We start from the raw sequence: 12,636 nt of genomic DNA on the forward strand, positions 1-12,636 counted from the left end.
GTCAGGCAAGGACAAAGCCCGCCTCCTCCCTTCCAATGGGACGCAATCCCAGCCGTAACCCACGGCAACCAAGCGAGCGACCTAGCAACCAGGCAAGCAACCATCTAACCAACCAAACGACAGACAGACTGACCGACAGGACAATGGGACAATGGATTCACCCTCAGAGGTTCGAGCCAATAGGAATTCAAAGGGAAACTCGTCTCAACCAATAGGATGAAGGATCCACCCATAAAGATCTGCAACTGGGACTGACAGACAGACACGGACAGACCGACAGACTGTAAGACAACCATTGTGTAACTTGAAGACATATAGATAGGTAGATAGTTAGCCATGCTCCAAGCATATGTTGGAATTCTGTGTAGCTAAAAAAAAAGTTTCTGAGAGCTAAGCAGATGGACATACAGACCAACAGAAGTCTTTGTGTCCAGCTGTTTATAAGTACAGATGGTTTGACAATGCCTGCTCGCTTCAGAACCAGAGAGAGTGAGACTGTGGGTCTGATTAGTTTAATTTGACAAGGCTTGAAGGAGACCCCCTTAACCAAGACCCCATTTGGACGGACGGGAAACATTTTGAGAGACGTCGCTCGAGGAACGGGATGATTATCATCTTTAAGGGTGAACAGTTTGACAAACAAAAACTCGCATGAAGGGAAACCGACTTGAAAGGGAGACGACACACAGTTTTTAAACCAATCTAAGACACCGCTTGGACGGTGAACTGCTTTCCAGTAAACAAACAAACGCCTGCAAAAAAAATAAAACACATGAACTCAAATACAGAACAACACACACACACACAGAGGCACGTTCGTGCTTCCCTGAGCCAAAACTACGGTTAGTATTATCACAAGGGTGTGTATATATATATATATATATATATATATATATATATATATATATATATATATATATAAAAAATATATACGCAAACGGACACCTTAATTGCCGTATGGAAATAAGTGTTGCCCTGACGGATGAAAAAAAATGGACACAAAGACGCCATGTTTTTTCTTTCTCCCAGAATCCTCCTCTTTCTGCTCAACCAGGATTGAAAACAGCCCCCCTCTCGCAGGGTTTGTCTATTTCACTTTGTCTATTATACTTTGCTAGGGGTAAGAACTGGAATGTACTGAGGAGGAAGAGACTGGTGATTCAGCCCCTGTCTGTCTTATTCCCCCCAACTATGGCGCTATCCAATATTCCAGCAGAGAAGCTGTATATAGCTGTATTCAATTAAGGGCTTACTGAATGTTGCCACAGGAGTTTTCTAGCTGTGGCCTAATGCAAGAAGTCTATCCTCTGTGTTTGGTTTTGTTGAATAGAGCTATAGAACAAGGGTGGGGATGAGGAGCCGGGATTGTTAATTGAATATGACTTTAATTGATCTCTGAACAGTGGAAATCTAACTTCAGTGGCAGTTTGGTATGCCTAGCAATGTAGGCGTCATTGTTTGGTTTTATGTAACCATACATTTGTTCCATGCGACAGAGGGAATCCGCATGAACGCATCAAATCGGAATACATTTCAGTCCGCATTTTCCACAACATTGGGATCCCTTGTAATCCCAGTGTGAACTCCAAAAGAAAAGTTGAATGAATTAGTCTTGAATTAAAAGCAGTCTTTTAAAAGCATTATCTTGGGCCCTGAGGGTCTCCCCTGGTAAAGGCACGACCGCGTGGTGCGCAGGGGGGAGTCACACAGTCAGGGGAGCGCAGGGGTCCCCGAGGGTCTCCCCTGGTAAAGGCATGGCCGTGTGGTGCGCAGGGGGATTCACACAGTCAGGAGAGCGCAGGGGTCCTCGAGGGTCACACAGTCAGGGGAGCGCAGGTTCCTGACTGTTCTGTTGCTTATCTTCACATACTAGATAAGAAAGACAAATTCGATATTTGATATTTTTTAAACTGTAATATAAAAGAGCAGTACAGCATTCAACTGGATACCCGTGGGCATGAGAAATAACCGCGTCATCCCCCCCTAACAAAAGATCTTCACTGTTCATAGATGTGTTTATTTATGTATTTATTTATTTATTTATTTATTTATTTATCATTTACATTATTTTGTTTATTTATTGATTTGTATATTATTCTGCTGCTGGACTCGGTGTTTAGGTATCTTCTTAGATCCACATCTTGACATTATGAATTTGAAGCCATGTTGTTCAAAATACCTGCGTTTGATTAAAACGTGACATCCTGTTTTGAGTTCAGGCAGGAGGGTCGAGGGAGCAGGGGCTGAAAAATCCATCCTGGATTTCACGATTCAGAGTTTGTAACTGCCCTGTCTGCTTTGCCTTTTTTAAGAAGCATTTACCAGCAGCTGTTAAATACATCCGTGCATTAACCTGTTGATTTCAAAACGAGAACATAAAAACTTAAGAAAGTTTACAAACGAGAGGAGGCCATTCGGCCCATCTTGCTCGTTTGGTTGTTAGTAGCTTATTGATCCCAGAATCTCATCAAGCAGCTTCTTGAAGGATCCCAGGGTGTCAGCTTCAACAACATTACAGCAACATTACATTTCAAGAACGTCTGTCCTTCCCTCACCTTTACAGTCGAGTACCAATTAAAAGCCGATCGGAAGCAAATTTTCCTCTCATCTGGGAAGCTGACATTTTTAGAATAAAATGGAACCCAATGTCATCATTTCTCTGTGAAATAAACCAATGTAGTCGGATGTGCAGAAACTTTTCATTGTCAGTTTACGGCCTCAGTCTGGCAGTAACAATGTCAGCTCCCCGGAGAGGAAAATAATCTTCCAATCGGCTTTTAAAACACTCAGTGCGGAAGTGAATCACCATTGATTGGTACTCAATTGTAAAGGTGAGGGAGGACAGCTTTGTTCCCATGTGTTGCTACATCTGTTTACGTAAGGTGTGTGTATTGTTTGGACCTCTCAGAACTACATTTCCCATCATCCTCCTGCTCGCATGTGTAACTGAGATGGATTTACCAGTGACCAGGAGGATGATGGGAAATGTAGTTCTGAGAGGTCCAATGCGGGTACATGGGAAGCCATCTTGGAGGCAGTGGAATGCAATTTAAAAGTTTTAAAAAGTGGTCTAAATGATAATTTTTTTTTAAAAAACAATACACACTCTAGCATAAACAGTTGTTGCAACACAATAAAAAGGTCCTTATGTGCCCTTTAATGAACTGATTTATTTAATACCTGCCAATTTTAAATAAATACTTCTTAAAGGCAATGTCGAGTGAGCACAGATCTAGTAGATACTATCCAGAGTTATTCCCAAATGTCATCAATCTGTCAGGGAGCCGTACAAGAAATCATCGTATCTTTAGCTAAATGATTTTTTGAAAACGAGCCGATATCAGTCTTGTTCATTTCCATCAGCAAGGAGATGGAAATCAAACCAGTTTCAATTGAGACCCTGCCAGTCAGCCCCAGTTAGCGGAACTCAATCTCTCCAACAGCATCGCACTGATGGAGAAGGTTTCCTAATAAGGGTCTGGTATATTACACTGCCAGGGAAATATTCAATGGCGATTTCTAAAGAAACATGATCCGTAGAAAGCAGATGGAGCCGGCTGCAGCCCCAGTTTGATACTGGGAACATCACAGACTGGTTTCGTGGTGCCCTCTTAACTGGGACTGACTGATTTGAGTCTGTCGATGGAACTGGGACCGATTTCAACCCCATTTCGGTCCCAGTTACTGATTGAAACGTGCAATAGTGGGACAGATGGCGGAATGCAGTTTAGTTCTTGTGCTGGCAAACTGAGTTGTTGGTTTTCTGTTATCTGCAGGTATCAGGACAGTGATTTTTAACTCTGGACATTAAAGGATGTTATTAGGAGGAGCAATAGACTAGCTTTTCTTTTTTGAATTGCTGTCTCCCAGTTTGCAACCAGTGCTGTTGTTCCCTGTTTTGTTCTCCCGTCACCAGTATCTTCCGTCTGAATGCGTGGACTGGTTTTAAATAGGGCACTTTGTTTTTATGCACCTCTGGTTAGTGAAGTTTAGCCAGCCTCCTTCTCTACCTCCCAGTCCCTGCTCAGCTCTACTCACTAGAGCCAGCCTCCTTCCCTCCCTCCCAGTCCCTGCTCAGCTCTACTCACTAGAGCCAGCCTCCTTCCCTCCCTCCCAGTCCCTGCTCAGCTCTACTCACTAGAGCCAGCTTCCTTCCCAGTCCCTGGTCATCTCAAACCACTAGAGCCAGCCTCCTTCCCTCCCTCCCAGTCCCTGGTCATCTCAAACCACTAGAGCCAGCCTCCTTCCCAGTCCCTGCTCATCTCAAACCACTAGAACCAGCCTCCTTCCCAGTCCCTGCTCATCTCAAACCACTAGAGCTAGCCTCCTTCCCAGTCCCTGCTCAGCTCTAACCACTAGAGGCAGTCTCCCTCCCTCCCTCCCAGTCCCTCCTCAGCTCTAACCACTAGAGCCAGCCTCCCTCCCTCCCTCCCAGTCCCTCCTCAGCTCTACTCACTAGAGCCAGCCTCCTTCCCTCCCTCCCAGTCCCTGCTCAGCTCTAACCACTAGAGCCAGCCTCCCTCCCAGTCCCTGCTCATTCCAAACCACTAGAGCCAGCCTCCCTTCCTCCCAGTCCCTCCTCAGCTCTACCCACTAGAGCCAGCCTCCCTCCCAGTCCCTGCTCATTCCAAACCACTAGAGCCAGCCTCCCTTCCTCCCAGTCCCTCCTCAGCTCTACCCACTAGAGCCAGCCTCCCTCCCAGTCCCTCCTCAGCTCTACCCAGTAGACCCAGCCTCCCTCCCAGTTCCCCCTCGGCTCTAACCACTAGGCTCGGTCCCATTATACCACTTTAACCATTAAGAACCAGTTCATGCATTGCAGTATATTGAATTAGATTTAATTTGTTTTTTTTAATGCATTTTGTTCCTTATATAATGTACATTAATTAATTGATTTATTTATTTATTTATTTATTTATTTAAGTCTTTGATTTTTGTGTTAATTTATTCACGATAACGCACATTTTGTACTGAATTGATTTGTTAACGCGACTGAATGTTATAATTTCCCTGGTTTGTTAAAAGGGATGATGTAGAATGTTATTCAGACACAGTTAAGTTTTTATCCCAAGCGCACTGTTCTTGCAACAAGAACATGAGCAGAAATGGCATTCTGATGGCGTTTAACCGTTGATCTGGTTGGTTGTTGAGTCCTGTTGATTTTGACAGCATTTAGTAGTTTGGACCCTTTCTTGCACCCTCTGCCGAGGTAGTTCTGACCCACACAGTCAGTGATTTGGACTATAGATAAAAATGGAAAATGAAGTGAATTTCCTATTCACTGACTTCAAAATCAGAAGCAGAGTTCATGAGCAAATAAGAAGTGATTGATTTGATTTCTAACTGTTTCAACGTGGAGATTTTCGAGGTAAATTATGTTGGACGAGACATTAAGAGAAAACCGTGCAGCTTGGCTAACGTATTAAATTTAGGGTTAAAATGATAAAACAAACATTCAGCTGATTGAAAAAAAAAATCATAAAATGGTATTTGCAATCTTCCATAACTATTAAACACTCAATAGTGATACATTTAAAAATGCTAAAGGAAACGTTCAATTCAAATGTTTAGACTAGAAGTCTTTCTCTGTGTCTTCAGTGTAAATTCAATGACTAACGACTCAAAGTCTTTCTCTGTGTCTTCAGTGTAAATTCAATGACTAACGACTAGAAGTCTTTCTCAGCGTCTTCAGTGTTAATTCAAAGACTAACGACTAGAAGTCTTTCTCAGTGTCTTCAGTGTGAATTCAATGACTAACGACTAGAAGTCTTTCTCAGTGTCTTCAGTGTGAATTCAATGACTAACGACTCAAAGTCTTTCTCAGTGTCTTCAGTGTGAATTCAATGACTAACGACTAGAAGTCTTTCTCAGTGTCTTCAGCGTGAATTCAATGACTGACGACTAGAAGTCTTTCTCAGTGTCTTCAGTGTGAATTCAATGACTAACGACTCAAAGTCTTTCTCAGTGTCTTCAGTGTGAATTCAATGACTAACGACTAGAAGTCTTTCTCAATCTGAAATCGGTATAAAATCTATAAAATTATGATTACAGTGCCTGACCAATTTTATGATACCAAACAGCTGGTACCGCCTTTGGCGGAACACTGTCGTGCCGTCTGGTCCAGCACATCCACACTGAACTTGCAGTATTCCACTGTCTCAGTCTTCTTTGCCGTCGGTTACGATCGCCACTGTTTTGTGCATAGAGCTGAGAATGAACCTGCAATGCTATACACAGGAGGTACCTATGACTCAGAGGTTTTTCAAGCACTCAAAGAATGCAGACAGGTGGACACCACTTGATCACGGAGCTTTATTGAAAAGGACAGGTGATTGTATTGAAAAGGACAGGCAGGATTATAGGCTATATTTGATCAACAAATATGTATTGAAATAACAGGTTAAAATGACCAGTTTGGGTGCTTCTAGGTGCTTATAATGATCAATTTCTTGCGAATGTGCAGCTCAAAGGCCGTCAGGATATCTAATACATATATTTAGGAGAAGTCAGGAATGGACAAGCGCATTACATTCCGGAAACGCAGAGTTATTAAATTTTAAAACCCAAAATGGTCAAATTGACCAGCTTGGCGCTTCTAGTGCTAAAACACATTTAGGCAAAGGTGGGCTTCCAGTTACTGACCCCAGCAATAGAACACGAAGCCAGAAGACACAGCGGCCCTCCAGGAACTGAGTTTAACTCCCCTGGTCTAGAAACTAAACGATCCCTCTTCCTTAATTGAAAGATCTGATCCTTTTTTGCTTATAAATGAACCCCTGGACATAGCTATGTTTGAAGTGTGCATAATACTGTTTTCTGTAGAATAAAATACACATCAGGGCTTCATTACTGTGAAGACGGCTGTACAGTAACGTTAGGATAAAGTTCTGAGTGTCAGGAACTTTGTTTTATCTAGCAGATCTCTCTTCTGAATACCCATAAGAAAATATTAGAAATAAACAAAAAGCAGGAAATTCCAATTGGTTTCTTAACCTTGTTGTGGGTTCATGAAGCAGACGCAACTTTAGAACGTTCAATCGGAATTCGGAATATGGAACTAAGTAGACAAACTTTTCGGCTTGTGCCTTCTTCAGTGTGCTGATCAGGAAGTGTGTGTGTGTGTGTGTGGGGGGGGCAGAGCTCTGAGTGAACAGGACCCGTCGTTGTAGTCCTAATCGATAGATCTGTCATAATAATGTTTTAATCTTAGCTCTTACACCAGGATCAAAGGGAGACTCCATCAAAATGCCACCGGCTCATGCAGATAATGTAGCTGTAGCCAACTGTTGCTTTACCACTGTTTAGACTGAATTCACCAAACACTGTGTTACTGTCTGGTGCCCCCTGCAGCGTTGGAGGTATGACAGCAGGGTCACGTTGTTATCGTTTCAGAGAGGAGTGATCATACAAGGTGTTCGGCCTATAGTAACACTTATGGTTTTTTTTTAAGTGAAACTAACATAATTATCATCAAAATGAAGGCTAGACTATGTTCTCTTTCATCCCCAGGAAAACAAAATGCAGATTAAAAAAAGTTTGTATTTTCTTGTTTTATTCCAGTAACCATGTAAAAATGACATTGGGTGTTTTTTAAAAGTTGCTTAACTTATAAAAGACATTGATTCGCTGATGAAGATATATGCAGACATTGCTTTGGTGGAGTTGTGTGGTGTTGAATTAGCTTGTGAGTTCAACATTAATTCTGTCTTTCATTACCGGCGACCGATATCTCTACCGGTTATACACTGTAATGTTGTTATAGAGATGTTTGCCATTTATTTATAATTGGCTCAAAATAACCATGATAATCATGATTATCAGCCAGTTTATGGAACAAAATATGTTCCTATTTACAAAAAAATAAAATAAACATGCTTTTCTTTTATGGCTTTCATGGCAAATTAATGTGATGCGATTAAAAAGGAGTCATAAAAACTTCTATGTAAATGACTAGATTATAAGAAAGAAAGAATTAAAAACTTAAAATAGTAACTTGGCACAGGTAACAAATATCAGTTATATTAACTAATGTTTTCTTCTTGTTAAGTCTCAATTTAAAGCACACCTGTAGTCTCAGTAGAGTTCTCTAACAGGTCTCTAAGTACAGCTGGTACACCACAGTGCACCAGTAACCTGCCCCCCCCTGCAACACAGTTCCAGAGGATGTCATAAATGACTGATTACACACTGGTGTGCCTGCTGTACTTAGAGACCCATTGGAGAGCTCTGTTGAGGCCACAGGTTTAAACTGTTTAAAAAGTTCCTAGGAACTGAAAATGATATACAGCATGATCCTTAACAATATAATTAGATATGACAGCTGTGATATTTTATTATCATTTGTTTATTTAGCAGACGCCTTTATCCAAGGCGACTTACAGAGACTAGGGTGTGTGAACTATGCATCAGCTGCAGAGTCACTTACAGTTACGTCTCACCCGAAAGACGGAGCACGAGGAGGTTAAGTGACTTGCTCAGGGTCACACAATGAGTCAGTGGCTGAGGTGGGATTTGAACCGGGGACCTCCTGGTTACAAGCCCTTTTCTTTAACCACTGGACCACACAGCCTCCTATGGACCACACAGCCTCCTATATTTAACTCCAGTACCAACTTTCAAAACGGCAAATGCATTAAACACAACAGTCCGTTTTTAAGTCTGCCATTTTTGTGCTTCATGTGAATATAACACATCTGATTTTGTTCCCTGGGTTGTTGCATGTAGCAATTCTAAACGTGTGGGGTACACAGTTACTGCACAGGATTATTTGATGAATCGGTTGCCGATTCAATCGAAAGCCTGAAAGGAATTGAGTAGGAACTTCAAAAATCACCCAATGCCAAGTTATATGCAAATCTGCTTTCTCCATTGTATCAATGCATGCATTATGAAATATATAAGGAGTCCATGCCAAAGTTGATGCCAGAAAAAAAACAAAAAAACATATTATTAAAAAAAAGAGAAAAGTCAATTCTTGTGTGGTTCTTCGTAATGTTAATATAGTTTCATAGTGGGATAATGATGAAATGGCTGTATGTCACAAAGACGGCCGGAGTGGGTGGCGTCAGACCAGAAGCAGGAAATAAATAAACAAAGACTTGGAGGTTTGGTGAAGCTGGGCGTGTGATTGCGCTCAGCATTTAATAATTAAACAGAACAGAACAGAAAATAAAAGGTTTGAACAGACAAAAACACAGGACACGGCACTAGAGCCAAAATAAATAGACAAACAAAACGGACTAGACAGTGCACAGACAGATGAACAAAACACGGTGAGCAGATTTAACTATTTACTTTACTTTTACAATTACCTCCGTCTCCAAACCCGTTCTCCACTCACCGAACACCTAACCCCGACTGAATGAAAATGTGCATCTATATATACTGTTGTGCTGGGATTCAATTACTAATTAATTATTCACTTGAATCCCAGCACGTGAATTAATTCTGTGCAACCCCGTGCTCACATATTACATTTAACCAGCATGTGAAGTGATTTGTGCTCTCCTCGTGCCTAAATACAAATCTACACTTTTTAAATCACACGTGAAACACAGACCCGTTTATATCCCGTGTACCAATGACTATACACCAACATTAACACACACACCATACAACACATAACACACAAATACACACAGGGGCGGGGCGCATTGCCACACTGTAATATCACAAATATATCACATGAGTTTTATCTTAAGTGTATCTTGCACTATTTTGTTTATTCTCAAAAGATAAAAAAAACTCAAATTTATGGTTCTCGATATTATTCTATAAGTAGGTTAAAATGTAACATTTTGAATCAACACCACTGTTTTGGTTAATATTTTTGTGTATCATTGTTTTCTTCCCCAGCCTTCAGATATTGGCATAAGCAGCTGATTGGTTAGTGAGCAGCCAATGGGATACTCAGGGTTGCAAGGGCAGTTGGAAGATTGCTGCAATAGCATTGGAGAGTTTCCTCAAGTTCTTCATATGGTTCTGATTTTCTGGAAGGAAAATGATTTGTTACTGTTACAAAACCTTCATATTGTCCTTGAATTTCTTGAACCATTTTGCAACCACCATATTCAAATTGTTGTTTGCACAATTTGTATGTGAAAATAACATTTCAAAAGTTAAAGAAATTAGAGTTACACGTCCCCACGTGTTGCTACAACTGTTTAAATAAAGTAGTTGTCATTTTTCTTTTCATTGTGAACATCCTGACAACTTTTTACACTTATAACTTGAAAGTCTGTTTCAAAGCTCTGTTCAAAATGTCCGCTCTAGTGCCCTGATCGTGCAAATGTAATTGCCCACATTGTCAACAGAACAGAAAAGTCAGAGCACTTGTTATGTTTTTTTTTCAATCACTCTTCCTGCAGTGGTTTAGAGGACAGATCTCAAACCCTGGTGCACTAGAGCAGCCATTTTGAAAAGAGCTTTGAAACAGACTTTTAACGCTAATATTTTTCAGGAACCCTGCTACTTACTCTTTAAAGACTATCCACAAGCTTCGAAATTAAATATGGTTTACTTCTAGCTTGCTCGCATTGAGTGCGTTTTTACTCTTTGAAAAAATTGCGCTAATGATTTTGAGCTGAAAGCGTTGAGCAACCATTGCGAGGTGAAAAAATACAGATTGTTGGTTGGATAAACACTGCAGCAGGTACGCACATGCAATATTGTATTGTAAGGGTTAGGGTTAGGGTTAGGGTTAGGGGATTTCATAAACACTGCAGCAGATATGCAGGTGCAATCTTGTATGGTGTGTGTGAGGGGTGTGCTGATATTTTTTCAAGTAATTGCCTTTTTGAAATTAGAAGTTTCAAGAATAAAACATGGTAATCACTCAACGCAAAAAAATGCGGTCCCTCGCTTACACAAATATTGAGTATCAATCAATAACAATTGGACAGTATTATTTAATATAGACCCTGTCCTGATCAAGCTCACTGACGCTCATTTTTCATAAGCGACTCTCCTAACTTTCTTTTATACTTTTATTATTTATTTCTTAGCAGATGCCCTTATCCAGGGCGACTTACAATTGTTACAAGATATCACATTATTTTACATACAATTCCCCATTTATACAGTTGGGTTTTTACTGGAGCAATCTAGGTAAAGTACCTTGCTCAAGGGTACAGCAGCAGTGTCCCCTACCTGGGATTGAACCCACGACCCTCTGGTCAAGAGTCCAGAGCCCTAACCACTACTCCACACTGCTGCCCCTTTTAATATGAAATCGTTTTTTTTATTTCCTTAGAAAGTGCTGTGAATTGTGGGATTGTAGTCCTGGGCAAGATGGAAGCTCTAGAACTCGACACAGTACTACATATCCCAGTTTCCTCAGTGGTAGCTCTTGGGTTTAAGGAAAGGTCACGTTTGCGTGATGAATCGGTTGCATTTGCTGGTTTTGGAACCTATTTTCATTGCCAGTTTACCGATGTATTTATTTACCTGCCGATTAACGAAATACTTCTCAAAGGCAATTACGTGTCATCTCTGTTCATTTTATTTTAGTTTGCAGTCTGATTTCACTTTTTTTAACCCTGCATTACAGTAATTAGGGTGGCGTGTTGGTTAGCGCTGCTGCCTCCCAGCTCCAGGGTCCTGGGTTCGATTCGGGCCTCAGGGGTCTGTCTGTGTGGAGTTTACATGTTCTCCCCGTATTCACGTGGGTATTCTCCTACAGTCCAAAGACATGCTGGCTAGGTGGATTGGCCTCTCTAAATTGCCTCTTAGTTGTCCTGCGATGGATTAGCATCCCATCCCGGGTGTAGTCCTGCCTTGCGCCCTGTGTCTGTCGGGTTAGGCTCTGGCTCACCGCAACCCTCTATAGGATTAAGCAGTTACAGATAATGGATGGATTATGGTAATTATTATTATTATTATTATTATTTATATACAGGGCAATACAAGGTTACAATGCAAGCTTAATATTGAATACAGTGTAGTTTACAGTCTCATATCATGTAGAGGAAACATGAGGGGACGAAATCAAGAACGAGAGGCGGAACTGTTTTATATGAAATACACTTTTAAATACAATATCTACTTCATCGTTATGTAGGCACAAGTTAATAAAAAAAATGAAATTGGAATGAATTAAAAAAACGATCAGCTGGATGCAAACAGTAGAATTAAGAAAATAAAGTTTATTGAATGTGCTTGTGTCTGAGTGTTTATTTCAAAAGAACTGTGTTCTGTTAACACTACACCCTCCCCCCTGTAGGGGGCAGTGTAAAGCAGTTTAAACCCTGCTCTGGGTCTCTCAGCTCCTGTCTAACTGGACTCTATTTACACTGCACCCTCCCTGCTTGTAAGACACAGTCTGACCTGTAGGGGGCAGTGTAAAGAAGTTTAAACCCTGCTCTGGGTCTCTCAGCTCCTGTCTAACTGGGCTCTATTTACACTGCACCCTCCCTGCTTGTAAAGACACAGTCTGACCTGTAGGGGGCAGTGTAAAGGAGTTTAAACCCTGCTCTGGGTCTCTCAGCTCCTGTCTAACTGGGCTCTATTTACACTGCACCCTCCCTGCTTGTAAAGACACAGTCTCACCTGTAGGGGGCAGTGTAAAGGAGTTTAAACCCTGCTCTGGGTCTCTCAGCTCCTGTTTAACTGGGCTCTATTTACACTGCACCCTCCCTG

The 12,636-nt window shown here is 41.3% G+C and overlaps 1 protein-coding gene across 2 annotated transcripts in view; it reads left to right on the plus strand.

Annotated features, from left to right (window-relative positions):
* The window catches only part of LOC117407584 (serine/threonine-protein kinase BRSK2-like), a 35,734-nt gene extending 34,877 nt beyond the window's left edge, over positions 1-857 (plus strand). For both annotated transcript variants that reach the window (XM_059017876.1, XM_059017877.1), the window contains exon 19: positions 1-857. This exon is cut by the window's left edge and continues 97 nt beyond it. In XM_059017876.1, the coding sequence (XP_058873859.1) occupies positions 1-58 (58 nt within the window). In that variant the 3' untranslated portion in view covers positions 59-857.
* Positions 858-12,636: the final 11,779 nt, after the last annotated feature.

The sequence above is a fragment of the Acipenser ruthenus genome, chromosome 58 (assembly GCF_902713425.1).
Source record: "Acipenser ruthenus chromosome 58, fAciRut3.2 maternal haplotype, whole genome shotgun sequence".
Taxonomy (NCBI): Eukaryota; Metazoa; Chordata; class Actinopteri; order Acipenseriformes; family Acipenseridae; genus Acipenser; species Acipenser ruthenus.